Source organism: Budorcas taxicolor, chromosome 22 (assembly GCF_023091745.1).
Source record: "Budorcas taxicolor isolate Tak-1 chromosome 22, Takin1.1, whole genome shotgun sequence".
Classification (NCBI taxonomy): Eukaryota; Metazoa; Chordata; class Mammalia; order Artiodactyla; family Bovidae; genus Budorcas; species Budorcas taxicolor.
The window spans coordinates 56,661,808-56,687,688 of NC_068931.1; the positions used below are offsets into that span (position 1 = coordinate 56,661,808).

At 37.8% G+C, this 25,881-nt stretch overlaps 1 protein-coding gene across 4 annotated transcripts in view; it reads left to right on the forward strand.

The window, feature by feature from the left end:
- WDR7 (WD repeat domain 7) overlaps positions 1-25,881 on the forward strand; it is a 352,665-nt gene that overhangs the window by 187,654 nt on the left and 139,130 nt on the right. For all 4 annotated transcript variants that reach the window (XM_052660291.1, XM_052660292.1, XM_052660293.1 and 1 more), the window contains one exon: positions 9,896-10,117. In XM_052660291.1, coding sequence (XP_052516251.1) covers positions 9,896-10,117 — 222 coding nt within the window. The remainder of the gene's footprint in view (positions 1-9,895; positions 10,118-25,881) is intronic.

The following is a 25,881-nucleotide window of genomic DNA, read 5'->3' on the forward strand; positions in this document are numbered from 1 at the left end:
TTTTTCCTTATCATCAAAATTTATTTGCCACGTTTTGTAAAAGTTGAAAGATGTTGCTGTGCTCTAAACTGTGCCAACAAAAGTGAAAATAATACACAACATTCATATAAAAGCTTATGGCTTAAGGAACTTAATTACATATGTTATCAGTGGCATGGACTCATAGATTCTCCTTATGAGCTTATGAAACCTGGATTCACCACCAAAGAGAGTGAGATCTTTGAATTCTTTTTTACATGCTAGAATGTTACCAGTCTATTTCTTTTCCTGTTCCCACTTAACAAATGCATCTTTGAAGTATTCAACTAAGAGCTATAGTATATTGGATAGCTGAAATCTAGTTTTTGGAATACCATACCTTTTTAAAACCAACTTGTCTTAAAAATAAATATCAAAAGATTTTTGCTTATTTAAAGATACTGCTTATTAAGCTTATTTAGACGATTACATATGGAGTAAAATTTGGCATTTTTATTGTGCTGTGCTTTATCCAGTCTTAACCCTAAAAGTAGCAGCCAGCAGCTATGAAAAATATTTCTGCTAACCGTGTGGGAACAATTTATTTACAATTGTAAAAATTCCACTGAGGGCCAATATTTTTCTCAGTATGACTTAAAACATAGATTACTCATTTTAAAATCTCAAAAATACAGTTTTAGCTGAGGGTATCAAGACATTAAAGCTAAAAATGTTCTATACTTCTGTGTGTCCATATAATTATGTACTCCAGTGTGTATATGTATTGTAAAATTAACATTTTTGATTAGCATTGTATAATGATTATTGAAAAAGCATATCTTAAAAATAAATTAATATTCCATTATGCAAGTAGATATATCAATTTAGATAGTAGTCAGAAGTAAGTTGAAATTATTTTGATTGAAGTCCCTCTCAGAAACAGTTAGAACTCAACACACATTTGAAAATATAGTTTATTTTAGGTTCTTCTGTTTATGTTCAGAAATGTATTAAGATATATTTTCATTTGACATATTTTATTGTCCTGTACTGTTTTAAGCTGTACTTAATATACAATTTACGTTTTTCATAGTATCAGTTAATAATACGACATCACGTTTAATATGTCATTGGGACTGAGAAAAGAGAAACAGATAAAAATGAAAATTCAGAAGAATATTTTACTTGTCTGAAAAAAGAAAAAATTTTTATGGTTTTATTGGGTAATATTTGCAGAGCTGCACACTGTAAATAGTAAATCATATGTCTCAATTCTGAAAGTTTTCTTCTCTTTAAGATTGCCAATATTAACAAAGTTCACTTTGCTAAAATTACTGTTGTTCTTTAATAATCAATCATAACCTAATATTAGCAAATACACTTTATTGCAAATAAAAGAGTTGTAAAGAGCTACAACAGAAACTACATTCTAGCTTAATCCAAATTAGTATTTTGCATAGTCTTTACCTGCTGTCCTTTAAATAGTTTTCTGCTGTGAGATCTTGCAGTTTACTTTTTCCCAGTCATTCCCATAAAGGCTTACAAAGCCATTATTAATATATGACACTTATACCTTAATAACTACAAGTTGTATTTTTTGCTTTGCTAGGCAAGTGCATAGTAAAAGCAGTTTGTTTTTCTATGATGTAGTTCCAAAACATATTAGTAAATAATGAAAGAGTGAAGAAAAAAAAATTTAATTGTATTTTTATTTTATTATAATAGACATTTCTGAATTTTGAGAGTGATGTTTTAGAGTATATGAAAATTTATATTGAATTCAGAATATATATGTATCATTATGAGTGTTACTTGGACTCTGTTATTGCCAGGAATTTCTGACATAACATCGGTATACTAAAATTAATCTGGATGTACTATTTTGGTTTGAAAAAACCCTACTGATATGCTTGTGATACAGTTTTAAATATAGTTATAATCTTGACATGAATTCTGATTGAATTTAACTGCACCATTTCATTAATTTTTACTAAAATTATAGATATTGTAACATAGATAAGTTTGCTATAATAAGCATCTGATACTGAACCCTAAACAAAGAATCAAATTTTTGATGACAGGTTTTCCGGGTCAAATCACCCAATTCTTAAAGTATATTCTCAGAGTGGTAATTGGTGGTATCTTCTTCTCAAAGGTTTTAATACCTAATACAATAATAGCGCCCCATCAATATATGGCTAATAGCAGTTATAAAGTGTCTGCTGGTAGGCCATCTCTCATAAAACCGCCGTTAGCCTTAATTCAAATCCATTGATTCCTATTCCAGTTAAAACTGAAGAACTTAATATGTCTTTTAATCCTTTTATTGTAAGCTAGGATAAAATTAATTTTACCCTGAAACTGCACAAAGCCAATTAACATGATCTTTAGAGTTATTTAGTAAAGTGCTTCAAACTCTTAAATTTATCTTGACCTCTCGGTTGCACTCTCTGACTGCTTTTTAAATGAAGCAATCAATATCTCACAGCCCTTTAAATAGCTTAAACTCCTCAAATATTTTACCTGTGTTCTAGTTAAGCTGTAAGTAAAGGGTTTACTCCTGTTCCTGAAAATCTAGAGTCAATTATGCTAAATCTAAAAACAGTTATTTCCTTTTAGGAACACTGTATGAATTAAACGGTTGTTTTAATAAAATCAAAGGCTTATATTTTGTTTAAAGCCACCCAATAATGAGGAAACATTATTTTCACACAGAACAAGTATTCTGTTTGCAGCTTCAAATATAGAACATTGATGTCCTTTCCCATTGCATGTAGCTTCTGTTCTCCACACAGGGCTAGTTGAAGGTATTAATTTTCTTACTGTGATAGGGTGATCAACCGTCCTGTCAAGAAAATGGATCTCCATGTCACCCTTTAGCATGATTAAATGGAGCCATGTCTCTGTGAAAAAACACCAAATTTTCATGAGACAAATGAAACTGTAGAAAGATCTGCTTTTCCAGAATTATTTTATTTTTTAACATCTCAGAATGTCCCATTTGGTTGTCTGTTTATTTGTAGGAAAACATTGCAGTTAATTGTGTATATCTTGTATTATTTAGGAGAAAACACAGGCAAAGCTAGTGATTTTCAGTGTTTCCAAATATGAAAAAAAATTAAAGAATCAGAAATTGTTAGGTGGTTGTTAGAATAGTAGCGGGGATGGGCCTCTATCACCTTAGACATTTACTAATCAGTCAGTGTCTCTTTTAGGGGATCCTTTTCTTGTCCTGACTTCTGTCAGTGTTAACAAAGAGCTATCACCTTTTCAGATCTGAGTGCTGATAAAAATTAAATACCATGGAATTTCAGCATCAGTAGTGTTCACAGCCAGTTGGACAGCATTCTTATGAGCCTGTGCGGATGCCAAACTTTAAATTACACCAAGTAGGGTACTTGACAGCTAATTAAGATTTCCTATTTTGGCCACTTAGCAGAGGGCACCTGTTACGATTCTTGCTGCTAGCTAAAGAATAAAATCTACCCAGGGCAGTTTGAAAGAACATTAGTAAAACTTCCCCAAACTATCAATTCCTTCTTGGACGAGTGAGAGTTAGGACAAGATTGAGGTAATTAAACAAAAGGAACCTAGCGAAGGTGGGGGCCCGGGGTGGAGGTGGAGCTCTCCAAATGCCCCTGTTGTTTCATTTCCTATGGAAGCCGTCCATGTGTGCCCCGCGCCCCCGCCCCCTCGGAGCCGCGGCCGCTGCGGAGGCTGACCGGCTGGGGTCAATGCCTTGCCTATTGATCAGTATCCCCGCAGCCCCCTGCTCCGGCAGCTGCTTCATTGGCTTCTTTCAGGCCCTGCTTCAGTACATTAGAATAGAAATCCATAACCAGAGCTGTGCTCATCCAGGCAGGGGAAGAAACTAAATTAAATGGTATAAAACAATCTTGGATCAGGAGTTTGTGCCAATTCATCTTGATCTAAGATGTCACACCGGGCTCTCTGTCTGAGCACCTGGGCTAGAGGCAGCCATAGTGAAAATAGATGGAGCCGCGGTCATTCATTCGTCAGCTGAGGAGCCAGGCAGCGGGTAGCAGTTCCCTTCTGCAGAGGTCAGCTGACAGAACAATCAGTGCAACTGCAGAATAGAGCTTTCCTTTGAACTATTGTTACGGAGCAGGCTCTTGCCGAGACACGGGGGGAGGGGAGCTTGGCTGGCTTCCTGTTTGCAGAAGACTATGCAAAGAATAAAATGCGTGCTCCTGGAATCTAGAGGCCCTGGCACCCAGCTCTTACTCCTCCTGTCTGTTCTTCCCCAGAAATAAAGTTGGCTTTAATTGCATGTACTGAGGTATAGATGATCAAACTATTACATATCACTTTGTCTGGAATTAGGGTCCATTTTCATCCTTCTAAACAGCAGAGGCTGGGATTATTGATTTCTCTTCCTGTTTAGTGTGGTTGAGCTTTTAGGGTGTCTTCCCCCTTTGGTTAGTATAAACTATCACAGATCAGTCATACCTTGAATCTGTACTCACATGCACATGCTAATACTTTTACTAACATTTCCTCTTTGTCTTAAAAAAAAAATCAAAAAACACCCATGAAGAAACATAAGTGCGTACTACGGTATCTGATTAGAAGACGTAGCTATGTTATGAAAATATTTCTAAACCTTTTAATTCAGACTTTTTATAAAAAATGTTAACTCATGAAATATGACTTAACATGACTTTAGAAGTTATAAGTTTGTAACATTGGGGAATGTTATAAAGCAGCCTGTGTGTGATTTGAAATACACCAAACAAAATAAAGCAAATTAGGGAAATAATAACTAAAATTTTATGTGAAAGAATTAGAATAGTTTTAAAGATAAATCTGTTCTCTGTTGTCCATGTAGAAGACAGAGATATATAAGATTGGCAGATTTCCTAAATTAACTTTTTTTTTGAAAAAAAAAAAAAAAAGCAAACAGTAAAATGTATGTAACGTGCAGAAGCTAAGAAACGATAACAATGACAGGAACAAATCTTTTGTGTTCTCATATGCACCAAACTTTTCTTGGACTCCAAATAAACAATAACTATTCTTTGATGTTACCCCTTAATAACTAATCCCCCTTTTTTCCTTAAGTACTTTAATGCTACTTTCTTACTCAATGATTCCTGTTGGACTCTTAAATTCTTTATACTGTCTTGCCATTTCCATTTCTTAGATTCAGCCCACATCCTATTCTGCCTTCAGCAGAGCTAAATAAATGAAATTTAAGTTTTCTAAGAAGCTTTGTGTTCTAGGTGTTGTGTTGTTGTTGTTGTTTAATTTAATTTCTAGAAAGAGCAGACCTATCTCTCTTGCAAGGGCTTTAAAAATTTTGGTTTACTTTTGTTTCAGTTAATTTGGATTTTTAAAAGAATTCAGAGCATGATATCTGATATCTTTCTGCAGTGTTTTCTATCAGCTACCCAGAGCTCACCATGGATCTAGAAGCCATCCACTTCTCTGCATCTCCTATTTGACATCTCAACAGCAAACCAACCTTAACCTGTGGCTTTCATTTCTGCAATACCCTCTTTATTGATCACCTCATATCCAGCATTCTTCATACACACTCAGAATGGTTTTCTAAAACCCTAAGTTCCATTGTTCAAAGGACTGAACAATGGGAATATGACTAGTAGAGTCATCTGTGATTTGCCCTCATTTTTCACCTTTCCCTTCGCAACTTCCAGCGTTCCAGCCCAGTTACCTATCCTTGCAGTAGAAATCAGCAAATTCCTGTATGCTTTAGGTTCTTACACGTACTGTTCTCTTAGACCATGAAGTTGCTACTGGTTTTGTCACCGTTAACGTTTCTAATTCTGTTTAGTCGCCTTTAAGTTCAGTGGGGATGGGGACTTTGCTTTTCTTATGCCTATTCATTTATATTAGTTCTTCCCATATGAATTCATTAGTTCATATTTGCATAATGCCATGCATACACTAAATCCCCATTCTTATATGATGAATGATTAACTGAAGGGATGAATTGTGAATTCCGCTGCTCACTGGCCTCCACTTGATCATTGCATCAGCCATCTTTTGGTTCTACTTGACACCAATCTTCTTTTACCTCCCAATCTACTTTCCCATTCCGGGGCTTCCCTGCTGGCTCCGTCGGTAGAGTCCATTTGCAATACAGGAGACCGCCTGTAATGCAAGAGAGACCTGGGTTTGGTCCCTGGGTCAGGAAATTCCTGAGGAGAAGGAAACAGCAACCCACTCGGACAGAGGAGCCTGGCAGGCTGCAGCCCACGGGGTCACAGTGATTCGGATACAACTTAGCGACTCAGCCACCACTATCACCTCCATGCTACCGTTATCATGATCTCTCTGACCGTGAATCTCATACTGGTCAACAGCTTTCCGTTAGCCTAACATTAAAGTTCTTCAGGTTGCTGTATGAAGACCTCTGGTGTTTGGTGCCCCTTAAACCCTCCCTGTTCTCACCCCCTTGCCTTTCCTGCGGTAGTATAGAATAACGAAGAAATTTTTTTGTCTCCACAAAGACAAAATAAATATCTAAAAGTATTCTGAAGTCCCTGTTGCTAATTTCTTAGTTGCCATACTGCTCTGTGGGCCCTTCATTATATTGACTTAATGTATAGAACAATCGGCTGAAAGAGACAAGAAAAACTGGATGGGTTAAAATTAGAAAGACAGAAAGCTGACCTCCAACCAGTCAAGATGGCTCCAGAAGTTTGCCTTTGAAATCCCTCTGTACCCCATGTATAGCTATGATGGATAAAATATTCAAATAGAAAACCAACAAGGCATAATTAGGCTCAAGAAAGATAGATATCTTTGTGGACAAGTAACGGAATAGAAATGCAGTAATTGCGACTGAAATGATTAGCTGCTTTTCAGAAGCAGGCTTTGGCTCCTATGAGCAAAGAGAACTTAAAATATCTAACGCCAGCCTTTCTCGGTTCCTGCAAGAATATTGAAAGAATATGAATACATTGTTAGTCAGTCAAAATCAAGGTTGTATTATTAAAGGAGAAGAGGAAAGTGGATGCCACCATATGACTTGCTCCGTTAAACATAATAGAAAATAATGAAATGAGTTGTGTTCAATCTGGGACCCTAGAAACAAAGAGAAAGAGAGAATAGAGAGAAAACCTAAAGAAAGTGGGAGGAAGGAGAGAGAGTAAAAGTAATAGCAGAAATGAGTGAAATAGAAAGCAATGAAACAGTAAGATCAAAACCAGGGTATTTTTGGAAATCTGATAGAAAGTGTATTTCTAGAAAAACTTATCAAGAGGGCAGGGAAAATAATATTAGAGAAAGTGTAAGTAAACAACAAGCTTCCCAGGTGGCACTAGTGGTTAAAAAAAAAAAAAAAAAAAATCCACCTGCCAATGTAGGAGATACAAGAAACGTGAGTTCAGGCTGTGGGTCAGGAAAGTCCCCTTCCCCTGGGGTAGAAAGTGGCAACCCACTTCAGTATTCTTGCCCGGAAAATTCTATGCATAGAGGAGCCCGGCGGGTTACAGTCCAGGGGTTGCAAAGAGTCAGACACGACTGAGTAACTGGGCACAAGTAAACAATGCTTATAAGAATTCATAGCAACTGATACAAGTGAGATTTTTTAAATCATAGAGAACAGTCTAAATGACTTCAGACCAACGCATTTAAAAACTTGGATGAAATGGATAATTCTAAAACTGTAAGCTATCTGAAATGATTCAAGAATTTAGTAGAAAATCAAGCCAAATAATTATTACAGAAAATGAATTCATAGCAACAACAACAAAAGTATTCTTTCCTCCACCCCTACGCCTTCCCTACCCATGTGTCTGCTACTTCCTGACTCCAGAAGAGGGTCATCCTGAGACACAGGTGCTGTCAGTGGTAGTCACTAGTCATGTCTGACTCTTTGTGACCCCCTGGGTTGATGCCAACCAGGCTCCTCTGTCCATGAGATTTTCCAGGCAAGAATACTGGAGTGAGTAGCCATTCCTTTCTCCAGGGGATCTTCCTGACCCATGGACTGAACCCCAAGTCTCCTGTATTGCAGGCAAATTCTTTACCATCTGCGCTACCAGGGAAGCTCACAGGCCCTGATAATTGTAAATAATTTCATCTAACTTCAATGATTCTTTAACTGTTTTCAGAGGACTGGGGAGTAAAAGTTAACCCAGTTTTAGAGATTTGTATTATATTGCTACCAAGAGCCAACAGGAATAGTACATGGAAAGAAAATAATAGTTCAATCTTACCCATGGACATACTCTCAAAAACCTCTGTGAGGAAATTTAGTTCAAAGTTTGTCTATTGGCCTGTTTACCTACCTATCTACCTACTGGTTTTCATTCATCCATATACCCAGAGTTTATGGATGGAATGCAAGCATGGTTCAAGGCAAGAAAATGTATATTTCAGGTAACATTGATATGATTATATAATAGATAAAAATATTTGCCAAGGTCATAATCATGGTGACCTCTCGGGTAAGAGAGAGGTGGAGTAAAGTCAAGACACAAACCATAGTAGACTTTAGCTGTATCCACATTAGTTACTTATTTTTAAAAATCTGAAACACTTTTGGAAAATATTAGGATTTTATAAAGTTGGTTGTGTACATATATTTACATCCATATTGCACCATGTATTAATGTTTCATCCGTTTCTATTGCTGAATAATATTTTATTGAATGAATGTAGCACATTTTGTGTAGCTGTTTAACAATTGATGGACTTTTGTTGTTCCTGCTCTTTGGCTCTTATGGGTGATGCTGTTGTAGACAGTCATTGTGCACGCTCAGTTGTGTCCGACTCTTTGCAACCCCATAGACTGCACCCCACAGGCTTCTCTGTTCATGGAATTTTCCAGGCAAGAATACTGGGGTCGGTTGCCATTTCCTGCTTCAGGGGATCATCCCAACCTAGGAATCGAACCCACGTCTTCTGCATCTCCTGAACTGGCAGGCAGATTCTTTACCACTGGGCCACCAGGGAACCCTGGATGTTCATGTACACGTCTTTATATGGACATTTGTTTTCACTCCCCTTGGGCAGATACCTAGGAGTGGGATTGCTGGGCCATATGTTATAACTCTAACTACCAAACCATTTTCTAAAGTAGTTGTATCATTTTACATCCCCACCAGGAATGCATGAGAGTTTCAATTTCTGTACAGGCTCAACAATACATGTTATGGGCTGTCCTTGTAATTATGGCCATTCTAATGGATGTAAAATGGTATCTCACTGAGGTTTTCATTTGCATTTTCCCAATGGCATCACTGACTCGATGGACGTGAGTCTGAGTGAACTCTGGGAGTTGGTGATGGACAGGGAGGCCTGGCGTGCTGCAATTCATGGGGTCGCAAAGAGTTGGACACGACTGAGCAACTGAACTGAGCTGAATGACCAATGACATTGAGTAGCTTTAATGTGCATATTGGCCATTCATATATCTTTGGGGAAATGCCTATTTAAATTAGTTGCTCATTTTAAATGTTGGGTTTTCTTAATATAGAGTTGTCAGAAGAGGTCCTTAGGTATTCTGGATACAATCTCTTATTAGATACACAATTTGACAATGTTTTCTCTCAGTCTGTGTGTTCTTTTTACTTTCCTGATTATGTTATTGGAAGCTCAAAAGTGTTTAATATTGAAGTTCAATTTGAAAACATTTAAAAAGTTCCTCTTGTTTTGCTATAATATCTAAGAAATCATTACCTAACCCCAAATCATGAAAATATTCATCTATATTTTTTCTGCAAGTTGCTTAGTTTTATTGTATATTTAGGGCTGTGATCGATTTTGAGTTCATCTTCTTATATCATGAGAGGCAGAAATCCAAAGTCATTCTTTTGCACAAGGATAACAGTCGTTTCAGTGCCATTTACTGAAAAGGCAGTCCCTTCGTGACCGAGCAGTCTTGAATGTTTCATCATATGTGTTGATAGTCTTTTAATCTCTGTTCTTATGGTTTGGTTTTCAGGTTGCTTATCAAGTGTCCCACAAATGAAGAAAATTTCCACATCTTATGAGGAAAGACGGAAGCAAGCTACTGCTATTGTTTTACTAGGAGTAATAGGAGCTGAATTTGGTGCTGAAATTGAACCTCCTAAACTGTTGACCAGACCTCGAAGCTCTAGTCAGATTCCTGAAGGATTTGGTTTGACTAGCGGTGGATCCAACTACTCACTGGCCAGGCACACATGTAAGTTAAAAAATTCCTAACGTTGCTCTATTGCTTCTCAATACATATTATATATTGAAAATATCTTAAGAGTAACAAACATATCCTGAGTTTTAGCACAAATATAATGCTTAAATTAAATTGGAAAGCAGTATAATCTATTTGGCACATTACCCTGTAGTTAATAGTTCTGGGACTTTTTAAAAGTTAAAACATGGGCTTTAAAATGCTTTTCTTAAAATAACACATTTCTGAGCTTTGTGTTTCTACATTTTGGTCAAGACTTTAACCAAAACTTCTAAGATAATTTCTGAAAAACTATGCATCTTGTCATGAACAAATTTTGAAAAGTCAGGGGTAGGTGTGGAAGACCAGCTTTGTCTTCTATATACATACGTATGTATATGAATATATATGTCTGCATTTATATATAAATACATGTATGTATTTTATATATTAATATGTATGTATATTGGAGAAGGAAATGGCAACCCACTCCAGTACTCTTGCCTGGAAAATTCCATGGACAGAGGAACCTTGTAAACTACAGTCCACAGGGTCGCAAAGAGTCGGGTACGACTGAGTGACGTCACTTCACTTTATGTATGTATATATGTAAAAAATATATTTTAAAGATCATGAATGAGGAACTATGAATTACTTCTATAATTTAAAAAATATTCCAGTAACAGTTTTCAAAAGACTAAAAACATCAGCGCTTAAAGGGTTTGTCTCATATTGCTGCTTTTGGTTCTGTGCTTGGTATGTTAGTAATAGGTCAGGATATTTTATAATGAGGGCTTTGGTACCCTAGGGTCAGAACGCCCTTAGGTGAAGGTCAGAATGTTCCTACCACAATGCAGAATCCAATACATCAAGATATTCTTTGTAGCATAAATTGCGATGTGTTCTTTTGGAGTTTTAACATTTAAGCAAGGGGGAAAAAAATATATGCTACTTTGTTAGCCAAGAAGTTCGTTGGATCATTGTCACATACTCTTTCTGAGGAACCAAGGAGTCATGTTGGTAGCTTTATTACTAAAGCCCTGTTCTAGACTGGGTTGCCTGCCTGCTCCCTCCCATCCGGGCTGAGATTGTCCCTCCAGGAATTGGCAGCTTTTGTCCCGACACAATCTACTGGTTCCAGAGCCCATGCTTTCTGCCATGGTGTAAACTGCTACTGCTCATGGTTTCTGGTTGAAAAGGGCTTAATGACTAACAAGTGCTGTTAGTTTATAATTTAAAAAGCACTTTCTTTTCTATCTATCTATTTGATCTTCAAAATAGAAATGAAGATTTCTTCAAACTGGTTCAGCCCAAATGTAGTAAAACCTGAATTTGAACCCAAATTTCTTGCGACCTGAAAGCTCCTGGTCTTCCCATTTTTCCGCCCAGCCACATCTGCTTCCCCTCTCCTGCAGGGGCCTCTTCATCATTTCCAGGTTCTTCAAGTTTACTGTTTTCCATTCATAAAACCCTGCTCACACCTCACCTACACTCCCAAGGGCTCTTTAATAGGCCCAACCTTTCTGTGTCACTCTAGACAGAGTAGGACTTATATATAGAGCACCTTGTTTAGAATTTTGATATTAGAATATTAGAGGTTAGTGAAACCTTGACATGATTTAGTCTGGTGGCTTTCAAACTTTTTTGCTCACCATCTCTCTAGTGGATATCAATAAATGTCTAATCTCTTGTACAGTTCTGTATTGACAGCTAAAACCTTTTGATAATAAGTTTGAATGTTTTCAAAAGATAAAATTTTGAGGATATTGTGATATTGAGATTTAAAAATGAAATACATTCTTTTAAATTAATTCCACGGAATATTTGGCATAACTATTTGATACCTGCCATCATTATCCATTAAAAAGAATTTCATGGCAAATTTTCAGCGTCAAAAATTTTACATCCTTGATTATTTTCGAGAGAAAATTTCCACCCTCAATGTTGTAGGGAAGCTGTTAATTTGCATATTTAGCATCCCAAAATCAATTCCTTTAAACTAACTATGTCTTAAGACTATGTGTGCTTAAAAAACTATATTTTCCTTGAAAAGACTTAAGATACTCCCTTTTGGAAGGGGTTACCTGTTTTGAAGACTGCTGATTGAGTCCAACATGTTTTATGTGATACCTCCACAGCGTTCATTTGTATATTTTCCTGCAAGGAAAATGAACATAAATGTTATTTCCCTGGAATTTCCATGCAGCTTTATATCTTAGCTGTTGTTGTTGTTCAGTCGCTTAGTCATGTCTCATTCTTTGCGACCCCGTGGACTGCAGCATGCCAGGCTTCCCCATCCTTCACTATTTCCCAGAGCTTGCTCAAACTCATGTCCCTTGAGTTGGTGAAGCCAGATATCTTAGTATCTCTGTTTAAATGTAGGAGCATTATAAATCGATGAGTCACTGACTAATTTCACCCAGGCCAGTAGTTGGTTGTTACGCAGATTAGTTTGGCTTCCCAGGTGGCTCAGTGTTAAAGAATCCCCCTGCCAACGCAGGAGACCTGCGTTGGATCCCTGGGTTGGAAAAGATCCCCTGGAGAAGGAAATGATAACCCTCTTCAGTATTCTTGCCTGGAAATCCCACGGACAGAGGAGCGTGGTGGGCTACAGTCCATGGGGTCGCAGAAGAGTGGGATACTACTTAGCGACTGAGCACACCCAGGCAGATTGGTTTACACCACATTATCTTAGCTATCTAGACTAGTATTGTTACCATCTGTTTACTAATCACAGTTTATCTTTATTCAAAATTCTGATATTCATGAATTTGCTTCTGTGTGTCTTTTCTCTTGACTTATAGTTTCATCTGCAAATTGTTACTAATGTAACTAGAAAAAGACAGAATAGATTAGGTGAAGTAGATAATTTTTAAAAAGCAATAGCACAGTAGAAATGGAGATTTTTCAAAGAAGCCCTGGGAATTGATAAAGGAATGGAAGGGTCTTAGTACTGCTCTTTGGTTTGTTAAAATTCAGGGAGCTGAACTTTAAGTCTCTGCAAAGGGGTCCCAAAGCCTAACTCTGACATGAGGGAAACTGGGCTGAGCTGTGCTTCAGAGGGACTTTTGCCGCCTCCTCTTTTCCAAGCAAGGGACATAAAATTTACCCAAACATTTAAAACAATGAAGTCTTTAAAAACCAAACTTGTTCTTTGAGCACTTTGGCTAAAGAATGCAGATGTGGAAAGGACAGAAGGTAGTGATTCTTAGCAATTACTTCATTGTAACAAAGGACAGAGAGATTCTCAGAGGTTTCTAGAAAGCAGAAATCATATATAAAAATGAATGATATAGTACTTACTGGGAAAAATTCAAAATCTATAAAATGTCTGTGGTATTTCCTTACATATTATGGTTGCCCTATTCTATTTTAATAATTTAAAAGTACTTTAAAGATAATCATGAGTTTCTTTTAACTTCTATCCCATTCCCCTATTTTTTCCCCAAAAGTCTTAGATTTCTTGGTGGTAGATTTGCCTAACACAGGGATTTCTAAGAATTGGGATGTCTTGATTAAAGTAGGTGTATCAGTTTAAATCTTGCTCTCTTGATTGGAAATAGTCAGGTGTCTAAATGTTCCTTTGTCTTGGGCTCTTTTCAGTTCTGCGTAATATTAACATGCTAGAAGTTGCTATGTGTATCACTATGGTATTTGTTTATGTGACATTTAAAACGTGTTGCTACCATTAAATATTTAGTCTTTATGGCATCCTATTGAATGAGATAGTAATTATTGTCTTCATTCTGAGATAAGGGCATTAAGATACAATATTTGATGAACTTTAATTGCTGGAGTTCTAACCTTCCTTGTAAAGACATTCTGTGAAAACCCATAATATAGGCAAGTTCCAATCATCCACATTGATGGGGAGGGCGGGGAGAGACACTGATGCCTAATTCAAAAGTTATACGTAGTTTTATAATACATTTTATTTTTTTGTTTTTATATTTAAAAAATTTTCCATTTCTGTCTTAGATTGACTGGTTAATTTTTAAAAATATTTGTTTTTTACTTGGCTGCACCAGGTCTTAGTTGTAGCACAGTTCAGTTCAGTTCAGTTCAGTCGCTCAGTTGTGTCCGACTCTTTGCGACCCCATGAATCGCAGCACGCCAGGCCCCCCTGTCCATCACCAACTCCCGGAGTTCACTCAGACTCACGTCCATTGAGTCAGTGATGCCATCCAGCCATCTCATCCTCTGTCGTCCCCTTCTCCTCCTGCCCCCAATCCCTCCCAGCATCAGTGCACACGAGGTGTTTCATCTTCGTTCTGGCACGCAGGATTGTCAGTTTTGGCATGTGGGCTCCAGTTCCCTGACCAGGGATCGAACTGGGGCCCCTTGCATTGGACATGTGGAGTCTTAGCCATTGGACCACCAGGGAAGTTCCTGTGATACATATTATACTTACGCTGGCATTTATATGAATTTTTTGGTGGGTGTTACTCTTTACATAAAGTATCAGAATCACGTGTTGAAGACAAAGCTGGAAGACTGGAGACTGAGTCCTAGACCAGGCTACTCTGTGCCCTTGTGCCCTTGGGGAGCAAAGTGACCCTCTAGGGTGCAGTTTCCGCTTGTATAAAATAAAAGGCAGAAGCTGTCTATCTTTGAAGCCCCTTTTGATCCAGTTGGTCTCTGCTTCCGAAGTGAAATGGAAAGCATCCCAGGAAATTCCCCTCTTCCTTCACCTTGCTGTTTTCTGCTCTAAGTAGGAATGATTGCTTTCTTGTGTCTCATCAGCTCAACTTCAATAGGGATCTTCCCTCATTTTTATTCTGCTCCACATATGAGACGTGGTTAGAATATTTTATGGAATCATTTATGTTACCTTATAGGGCTTTTGGTTCCTCCTTTCACTTGATCTCTTCTGCCTTTTTTTTTTTTTGCCTGAGTTAAGAAGGTTAGGGAGATGTATTGATATTCATATTTCTTACACAAATTAGAATAAATACAAATAAGTCACATTTAAAGTCATCTAATTTGGTTAAGGTGATATATTGTTTCTCCATTTATAAATCAAAGCACAACAGTTTTTATAAAAGAGTTCTTTAAAACAGCTCTGTTTATAATGTCAGCTATTTTGTTCGAAGCATTTTTTTTTGAGACTTTATTTTTTTTAATTGAAGGATATTTGCTTTACGGAATTTTGTGGTTTTCTGTCAACAAGAATCAGCCACAGGTGTACCCACGCCCCCTCCCTCCCGAGCCTCCCTCCCGCTCCCTCCCCACCCCACCCTTCTGGATCGTTCTTTGTGGAATGATGCTGGCAGATGTGTTGTGGAATGGTCTGCTGTCTGTAACAGACCCCATTTTGGTCTCTCATTAGCTTTCTGACTTTGGGCAGGTGTCATAAAACATTTCCCGAGGCAGCCGACTCTGAGACACACTTGTGTGTGGAACTCTCCTAGGGACTCAATACCTTTAAGGAGAGACAGAAGCTGGGCAGAGGGAGAAGGCGAATTGCATTTCAATTGCCTAGAAAGCTTCAGTTGATCTTGGGAACTCTGGAGCTGGGATAGACTTCAGACTTGTCCTAAAGTGGGTCTAAGGGCTCAGCCTTTGCATCTCCAGGTCATTCAGTCATTGAATCAGGGGTGCCCTGAAGAAGGGGTGTGACTTTGGGTGAGCTACTCTCTTCATCCTGGGGCAAATCCCACAGAGGGAATCAGCTGATACTTCTGAGCCATGAGCACCCCCAAGAGCCTGGGGAGTGCACCATCGCCGAGGGGAGGAGGGGCCGCCTCTCCTGGCTGGCGCTCAGCACGCCACTCACTCCTGTGTCCCTGCTCCCCCTTCTGTCCACAGGCACCGCCATTTAGTTAACAGTGTTTATTCCAAGTCCACATGCCTCTCTTGTTACCCTGCAAGACAGATATTTTATATAATATGAGATATATTAATAAGAGTCGATTCCTGAGCATTTACTCTGTGCCAGGGTATTTTGCTATGTTCTTTATATGTATTATCTTATTTAATTTTCTAAACATGTCAGTTACATGCTGTTACCATTTATCAGATGAGGACCCTGAAGCTCTGCTCAGTACTCACTCAAGATTGCTGAAGTTGAATTTAACTTTTTTCTTACAAACATTGAAGGCATAGGTCAAATGTTTTAACCTCGTACTGCTAAAAAAGCATCAAGCCTGGACTTTGAACACCTGTCTTCCAAATCTGAACCTGTATGTTCACCATTTCACGCGGTTGTCTTGTCTCATAAGCACGTGCGATTCAGAAATGGGGCCGTACAGAGAAGGGGCGTGCACATCAGTGAGCCACAGCTTACCTGGAAGCAGGTGCCCTGTTGAATCGTTTATTTAGGGATGTGCTGGTGCTGTAGAGAGATAAGCATGTACAAAATCCACATCTCCATACTTATGAACAGTTCACATCTAAGGTGTGAAAAACTTAGAGAAGGAAAGTGAACGTTTCCCCGTAGTGGGGTCTTTAGGAAATCTACAAATCCAGGGCTCTTCTGCTGGCCAAGGTGAGGGGCATCATGATAGTAGTTTGTCGCTCAGTCGTGTCTGACTCTTTGCGACCCCATGGACTATAGCCTACCAGGCTCCTCCCTCCATGGGATTCTCCAGGCAAGAGTACTGGAGTGGGTTGCCATTTCCTTCTCCAGGGAATCTTCCCGACCCAAGGATCGAACCCGGGTCTCCCACATTGCAGGCAGACTCTTTAACCTCTGAGCCACCAGGGAAGCCACCAGGAAGCGTCTTGATGTTACCTGGAAAATGCTGCTTATGTGCACTTGCGTTTCTGTTCTGCAAAAAAGATCCAGATTCCATTCGATTCTCAAGAGAAAGTCATTAAAATAAACAGTAAAGAACCCCCTGAGTGTGTTGGAATAAATGGCTCCTATGTTACTATGATTTTTAAATCATAGTAGACAAGAACAGACTTGTGTCCCTCTTGATTAGTTCAGCTGTGATACCACAAATTGGAAGCCTCAATCTGATGCTGTCTCAGCAATGTCTTAATCCTATGAAACCTATATTTAGAGTTTTATATTAATAATCTTCTGGTGCTATCCTTGATTGTAGTTGGTTGTGGTCTACTGTTGTGAAAATGATTCCCTGATTACTTTGTGTGCTTTCTAACCATGCACATTTTATATAATGACTACATTAATCTTTGTTGGAGTTGTTATAATCAATTTTATTTCTGATCTTATGGTGAGAAAGTTAAGCCAAATCTCAGATGTTTTATCAGCAAAATTGGGACAAAGTCACTGAATTGCAGTTAATAACAAAGCTAACAATAGTGGCAAGTTGTGAAAAAAAAAAAGCAGCGATAATGATGAGGAAAGCATTGTGTCATTTGCAAGGATAAGCAATGACCAAAAACAATGGGCCTTTTCCCTGGTCACAGTAAGTCCTCAGACCATGTTGCTGAGCTGCTGTTGTGGCTGTAGAGACTGCATTTCCGTCCGCTTTTCCGCGTGTGTAACTCGCCTTCCTGGCATCTGAAAGTGAACCTGCCTCCCTGTCTGGCTTCTTATCCCGCTGTCCGCCTTACTCACTCTTCTCGTTGTCCTCAGTCAGCAGTTCCTGTTCTTTACTGCTCCTTCTCGTTGGTAATTTTCGCTTGGAACATCATCCTGGTTCCAGACGCTCCTGGGCTTGCGTTGCCATCGTCATCTTTGGTGTCCAGAGCTCTAGGTCTCACTCGAGCTGTGCACCAAAATCATGCCTGGAGTGTTTTGAGATGCATGTGTCTGAGGCCTACCCTGGAGTTCCTATTTAAAAAGTCAGGGGTGAGATTTGGATATCTATGTTATTTTTTTTAAGCTTCACGTGTAATTTTCATCTGTAGCCAGAGTAGACACACCCAGTAGACGTCAGAGTCCTTTATAGTTATTTGACATTGAGTGTTCTATGGTGGTTTTGGTCACTAAACTACCTTAATGCACAGACTGTAATTTTCTTTATAGTTTAAAATGGAAGAGGTAATGGGAACTAATCAGAGTGAATAAATAACATTTCTATTACTCTCAGACCTAATTCTTCAGGTAGTTCGGCCTTTTTATTGGAGTTCCAGTATTCTGCATTGCTTGGGTTTAAATTCTGACTCAGTGCTCAGTGGCTTTGTGGCCTTAAATGCTTTAGCCTCTGTTTCTTTAACTGAAAAATAGAAACAATAATGTCATGCACCTCATGAGGAGTATTGTGAAGATAAATAAAGTAGTGAATGTAAAGCCCTTTAAAAAGTGCCTGACTTATAAGTGTTAGTTGAACGTTAGTTATTATGATTGTTACTAGAAATGTGTCTAAAGAATAAAAAAAAGAAATACATCTGCTATGTATTAGAACATTTATATGTAAATGACATATATATGTATATAGACTACTTGAAAAAAATCTTCCTAAAATCTTATAAGGTAGGTATTACCATCAACATTTTATATATGAGTGAGCAGATACTCTTAAAAATTAGATTTCTTCCTTAAGGTTATCTGTCTTATAAAGGATTTGAATCCAAATGCAATTTTTCTTCCAAAGCCCATGATATTATTTGCTACAATACATACTGATTCATACTGTTTGTGGTAAACTATGTTGGTTCCCTGAGGATTTGCATAAAAATGTACTTTTCTTCAGCCATATTATTATATATGTGTTGAAATAAAACACTTACGTATTTTTATAATTATTTATTTGTATTCTTGTATATTTGTATATTATTAATTTGGATGAATCTCTACCTACTTATTGCCTGTTTCACGTTTTAACCACATCAACATACTAGGCTCAGATCAAATGGAAAATTTCGCTACTCTTCTGCTTTTACTTATAAATAATTTATGTTGTATAACAGCTTTATCGTTTTAACTGTGATCTGACACTTGCATTAAAACCCTTGTTTGGTGATGTAATCCCATGCTTGTTCTCCAAAAATACCTTTAGTTTGCAGCTCTTTTTGTTAATTTACGGCACTATGCATTTTCGGTTCCTCTTCCATAAAACAAGTAAGTTAGACAAGATTATTTCTCAGGCCACTTCCATCCAAAATTACACAGTTCTATGAAATTATTTATGTGACTTACTATTGTCCTAACTGTGCGGTTTCTGTTTATTACTACCACTTGAACTTGCCTGTCTTACTTTCATTGTTCTTTATCAGTTGTTAATCTGCTTTTAAAGGTTCTAGTATTCCAGTGCCATGCCATATTTGAAGCTGAGCATCTTTAAAGTGTTCTTCTGCGATCCCTCCTATGGGTACCTCTTACCAGCTTATCAGGCTACAATTATTTTCGCAAAACTCATCCCCCACACATGTCCCGCTTTGTGGACCTGTGTTGCATTGATGTGATTGTACTGTAGGCCACAGATCAGCAAACCAAAGCTGTGAATCAACCCTGGCCCCCTGCCCATTTTTTTCGAATAAAATGTTATTGGAACAGAGCCATGCCTACTTGTTTATGTACTAGTTGGCTGTTTCATGCTATAGCAGTAGTTGCTGTAGAGGTTGTATGGCCTACAAAGCCCCAATTTTTTATTATCTGGCTATTTACAGAAAAAAAAAATCTGTCGACCTGCCTGTACATTGTTTGAATCCTTTGTTAGTGGTCCTTTCTTGCCATTTAATATATGAAAGGGCTTTAAAGTGACTTGGTTAAAAATATTTCAGTAGCTAAATATAGCATCTATGGTACTCTGAGGTTTGTATCCTTTAAGAATGTAATACAAAGACATTATACCAATTTTGGGGGAGGGGTCTAGAATGTAATACAGTATTAGTATAAATCTCTGCCAACCATCTAATGTACATACTAGTTACCTTGACTGAGCTGCAAATTTAGAGGCAGGTTTGAGCTTTGTATTGCTAGTGGCAGCCCCACTCCCCCTTTTATTTTGAATAGGACTTTCTTATATCTGATACTAAATAACCTTGGTCTGAAGTTTTCTGACAGCTCTGAAGAAGCATTCCTTCACATTTGTCTGTCCTAATGTATGTACTCCAGGGTCACTGTAATTAACATATTTAACTCTGTAAGCTCAAGCAGTTTCATAGCCGAAAGGGACAAAGGCGAGCATCTAGTCTAACCTTTTCAAACGCTGTGAAACTTTTGATGGTACCCTTAGAAAGCTTTTTGTAAGAAGTGAACAGAAACATTTTGTAAGCTTGTTCGTAGATTCCCTGCTGCTGCTGATTCCCTGCAGTGTCCTTCAAAAACACAATTCCCAAGGATGTGGAATGTTGGGAGCCTCAGACTGTTGGAATGTTTTATACTCTGGCTTCCATGATCACACAGTAAGTGCTGGTGAACTTGTTGGTATGAACCAGTTCAACTGGGAGCTTCCAGATGGAGGCCCACTAGAGAACCTGAGTGAAATCAGTAAATACAGAGCTCCTTCCTTATACCTTTGCTTTACAGATTATGATCTTAGGGTCCTGGGGCTCCATAGAGGTGGCCCAGTAACCGCCTGCGCTCGTAACACTCCTTCAAGCACAGTGGCACTGGTGTGACATTGTTTCCACAGAAAGAAACTGCCAAAACAGAGTTAGATTCTTAAAAGGAAAACAAAACACCACACAACTGAAAACTAGGAATTATCCATCCTTCAAAAACATGATGAAAATAAAAATTCTTGATTTGCCCACTCAAACCTGCTCTGCTTGCAGCCTTCCCCAGCTCAGGTGATAATTATTTTCTTTCCACTTTCTTAGTGATAAGATACGATAGTGAAGTCACTCAGTCATGTCAGCTGTTTGTGACCCGATAGACTGTAGCCTTCCAGGCTCTTCCATCCGTGGGATTTTCCAGACGAGTACTGGAGTAGGTTGTCATTTCCTCCTCCAAGGGATCTTCCTGACCCAGGGATCAAACCCAGTATCCCGCATTGCAGGCAGACACTTCACCGTCTGAGCCACCAGGGAAGCCCACCCCTAATGCCTTCCTCTCTCAGACAACATCTTATCCATCAGGAAATCTTATTGGCTCTGCCTTCAAAATATACCCAAAATCCAGCTACTGTTTGCCACCTTTACTGTTGCCACCCTGGTTAGAAACCTTCATTTCTCACTAGTACTACTGCCAGGTCTTCCAGCTTCTCCTCTTATCCCTTTACTAGCCATCGTGGTAGTAATATTTTTAAGGCATAAGGTAGATCTTATCACTCAAGGATATCCAGATGACTAACCAGCCACACAAATACTCAAAAATCAGTAGGGTTCCTTTATATGATACTAAACAAAAGAGAAAATGTAGAGAATCATCATTTTTTGAAAGATCCTTCAAACTAGACCTTAAACCAGGAAGAAAAAGACAGTCCAGTTAAAAAAAAGATTTAATTTATAGCCAGGTGTTTTATCATAGAAGGAATGAAGATGCCAAAATATGCAACTTATCCAATAATTATAGGATTTGGGATTAGGAAGATTTACTAGAAACACTTGTTTGTTTAAAACCTTTTTTTTCTTTACAGTAAGTGGATATTAGTGTAATTAAAATAAAATAATAAATAGATGCTCATATTTTGCAAATATTTTTAAGATCTCAATAATTATGGCAACCAAAAGAAGCCCCACAGCTCATAGCTAAGAATAAACTTAAGAAATATGGAAAAACTGCAACATGTCACTGAGAGAAATAAAGTAATATTTGAGTAAACAAAGAGGCATGTAGTTCTTGGATGGATAAGATAATTCCATATGGTAAATATCTCAGTTTCCAAATTAATATATAAATCTCACACAAACACTAAAATCTCAACAGTGCTAATTTTAATAGTCAAAATGATTCTAAAATTAACACACTAGAGATAAATGGAATATGTGATTTATTTTGTTTTATTCAGTAGACATATATTAGCATTAACAATATACCAGTTACTACGTTAGGCACTTTACAAATATTATTTAATTCTAATTATAACCCCTTGAAATACATATTTATTAAGAAATCAACCTATACAGTACTGTGGAAATAGAAAATATTTCTAGGCATTAACTTAATGAAGAATGTACAATATTTTTAGAAAAATAATTTTAATTTTATTGAAAAAGTTTTTAAAGACCTAAATAAATAGGAAGATATACACTGTTATGGATAAGTATACCCAGTATCATAAGAATGCAGTTTTCATAAATTTAATCCCATTTCAAATAAAATATCAATAGGGTCTTTGTTATTGTTTATTGTTATTCAGCTTGACAAGCTGATTCTAAAATGTATATGAGAAGACAATGAGCTAAGAAAAGCTATGACATTTCTAAAGTAGAATAACAAGGTGGAGGTTTTTCCCTTACTTGTATCAAATGTTACTGTAAATTTATAGCAATTCATATCATGTTATCTTGGTGCAGATTAAACCAGTAGACCTGCGGAGCAGAATAGACGGCACAGAAGTGATTCTATACATACAGAGGAATTTAATTCTTTATACGTCTAACATTGGAGATCAGTAAAATAAAGGGTAGAATTTTTGATATATGGTCTACTTGCCATTGGCTATTCATAAGGAATAATAATGAAACTGGATTCCTCATGCCCATGATAGCCAAAAAAAACCCACATCAATTTCATATGGATTTAAAGACTTAAATGTGAAAGCTCAAAACCATAATACTTTAAAAAGATGATACAGGAAAACATGACCTTGTAATGGGGAACCAGTTTTGCAAACAGGTGAGAGAAAGCCCAACCAAATAATAAGGGCGATGAATAAATTCAACTATGTTAAAATTAGAAACCTCTGTAATTAACAGTCCCTTTTAAAAACAAAAAGTAAAGCACAAAGAGGAAAGAGGTGTTTATGACACAGGTAACTGACAGAGACTGTTAAACACACACACACACACGCGCACACACACATAACTGAGTAAGAAAAAGACAAATGCAGAGCAGAAAAATGGGTAAAGACTGAAAAAACGCTTCACAAAAGGAAATGAGAATGGCTAAGAAATCTCTGGAAAGATGATAAACTCTATTCTAAGGGAAATGCAAATTAAGAACCAAATGAACTATCATTTCTCATCTACCAAGTGAAAGACTGAAGTGTGACATTATCACATTTTGGTGACGATTAGCAGCAAGTAGGACTCTACACTCTACGCTGTGGAGTGTAAATTGGTTTAAGCACTTTGGAAAGCAACTGGGTATACTCTCCTGTGAGTGTACTCTGTCTTTGCATTGTCTAGAAAAACTTAAATGTGTGAAGTGAATTTTTTTTTCCATTCTATGATTGCCTTTTGAGTGCCTTAACAGTTTGTTTCAAAGAACACAATTTTCTGATTTCAGTGAAGTACAAGTTATGAATTACTTTGTCTTATACTTCATGCTTTTTATATTGTAAGAAATGTTTACCTACACCAAAGTCTCAAAGATTCCCCCCACCACCACCACCACGTTTTATTCTGGGAGTTTTAGCTTTTGCATGTAGCTTTGTGCTCTAGTTTGAATTAACTTTTGAGTATGATATGAGGGAGGGTTAATTTTTAAAAATACATATACAGAAATTTAATTCTAGCAACATTTGTTGAAAACATTTTTTCTTTAATGCCCCCAGTCAGTTACCGTTTGTAAAGTTTATTTTCACTTGGAGGCTCATTGCTTTGCAGTGTTGTGTTGGTTTCTGCCAGACAGCAGCATGAGTCAGCCATAAGTATGCACATGTCCCCTCCCTCTTGACAGTTTCCTTGTTTGAAAATCAGATCAGTTGGGTCTGTTTCTAGACCCTCTCTTCTCTTTCATTAATCTGTTAATTTATGTCTCTTGACTAATACTATACTGTCTTGATGACTTCAGCTTTCAAGTAAGTTTTGAGATTAGGTAGAAGTCTTCCAAACCCACTCCAGTACTCTTGCCTGGAAAACCCCATGGATGGAGGAGCCTGGTAGGCTGCAGTCCGTGGGGTCGCGAAGAGTCGGACAGGACTGAGCGACTTCACTTTCACTTTTCACTTTCATGCATTGGAGACAAAAATGGCAGCCCACTCCAGTGTTCTTGCCTGGAGAATCCCAGGGACGGGGGAGCCTGATGGGCTGCCGTCTATGAGGTTGCACAGAGTCGGACATGACTGAAGCGACTTAGCAGCAGCAGTAGCAGCAGCAGAAGTCTTCCAGCTTATTGTTTTACTGTTATAAAATTGTTTTGGTTATTCTAATTCATCTGTGGTTTGATAAAATTTTAGAATCTCTTTGCCTTTTTTTTTTTAAGCCTGATAGAGTTTTGATTGGAATTCCTCTGAATCTGTAGTTAAATTTTGGGAAATTTGACATCTTAACAATTAGTGAACCTTGTGATCTGTGAAGGTGACGTATAGAAGAAATGAGGAAAATAATGAAATCTCCATCAGGCAGAGTCAACAGTGCTGACTGCCACTGACAGAACGCACTGGTGGATGCTAAAATCAGTATATTAACACGGCCTTAAAGGATCTTCTCCCAAGAAATTTATCATCAATTACAGTGGGAAATTGGCTTTCTCCACTATAATTGGTTACGATGACCAAGAGATCAAGGTGAACCTTGTCAGTAATAAGACATATCGACAGCACTCTCTCCCTGATATGATACACAGAGAAGGACGCAACATCACTTTGGTGGTATTTCAGCCAGAAATGTATAGCCATAGTCTAATTGTTAGGGGACGACAGAGGATGAGATGGCTGGATGGCATCACCAACTCAATGGACATAAGTTTGAGTAAACTCTGGGAGTTAGTGATGGACAGGGAGGCCTGGCATGCTGCGATTCATGGGGTCGCAAAGAGTCGGACACGACTGAGTGACTGTAATTGTTAGAAAACAGACTGAGAGAGTCTACAAAATGACTGATGAGTATTCATCAAATGTGTCATGAAAAGCAAGGTTAAGTATATGAAATTGCTCATCACAGATTGGAGGAGGCTAAAGAGACACAGGGGCTTCCCAGATGGCACAGTGGTAAAGAATCTACCTGCCAATGCAGGAGGTACAAGAGATGCAGTTTCCGTCCCTGGGTTGGAAATATCCCCTGGAGGAAGGAATGGGAACTGACTCCTGTATCCTTGCCTGGAAAATCCCATGGACAGTGGAGCCTTGCGGGCTACAGTCCAAGGAGTTACAAAGAGTCGGACACAACTGAGCACACACACACAAAGAGACACGACAACTAAATACAGTGTGACAGATACTCTGGAGTGGATATTGGAAGAAGAAAAGGACACTGGAAAATTCAAATAAAGTCTGTAGTTTAGGCAGTAATAGTTCACCAAGATTAATTTCTTAGCTTTGGTAATCATAAGGTGGTTTAAGTTCTTCACATCAGAGAAAGCTGGGTGAAATGTATCTGTGAATTCCCTTTCTATTTATGCAACTTATCTGTAAGCCTTAAATTATTTCAAAATAAAAACTTTTTGAAAAGGCAGTTCCCCATAGGTGGTAGTATAAAGACAGACTTGTATTTTTTATAGTAATGTAAGCAATATTATATTTTGAAGTAGCTGAGAATGTTCAGAATTTAAAATTGCAGTTTTATTTTTCTATGGTTTCCATCCGTAATATCCTGCCCTCCCTGGGTTCCAAGTGTATTATATAATCTGTGGATAGAAAGTCTAGCACCGTTTTATTCATAGATTTAAAAATAAAAGCATAATAATTAGCAATTCTTAGCACATATCTTGTATTGGTAGGTAGGTTTTGGAAGACAAAGCAAATTTTTTCAATTTAGTTTTAGTATATGTCCATTAAATTCCAGTGCTTCTTACTTTCAAGTCAGCATTTAATTAGGTGTGTCCTTCCCTGAGATATTACATGAAATAAAGTTGAGAAAAAATAGCAAAGTAAATA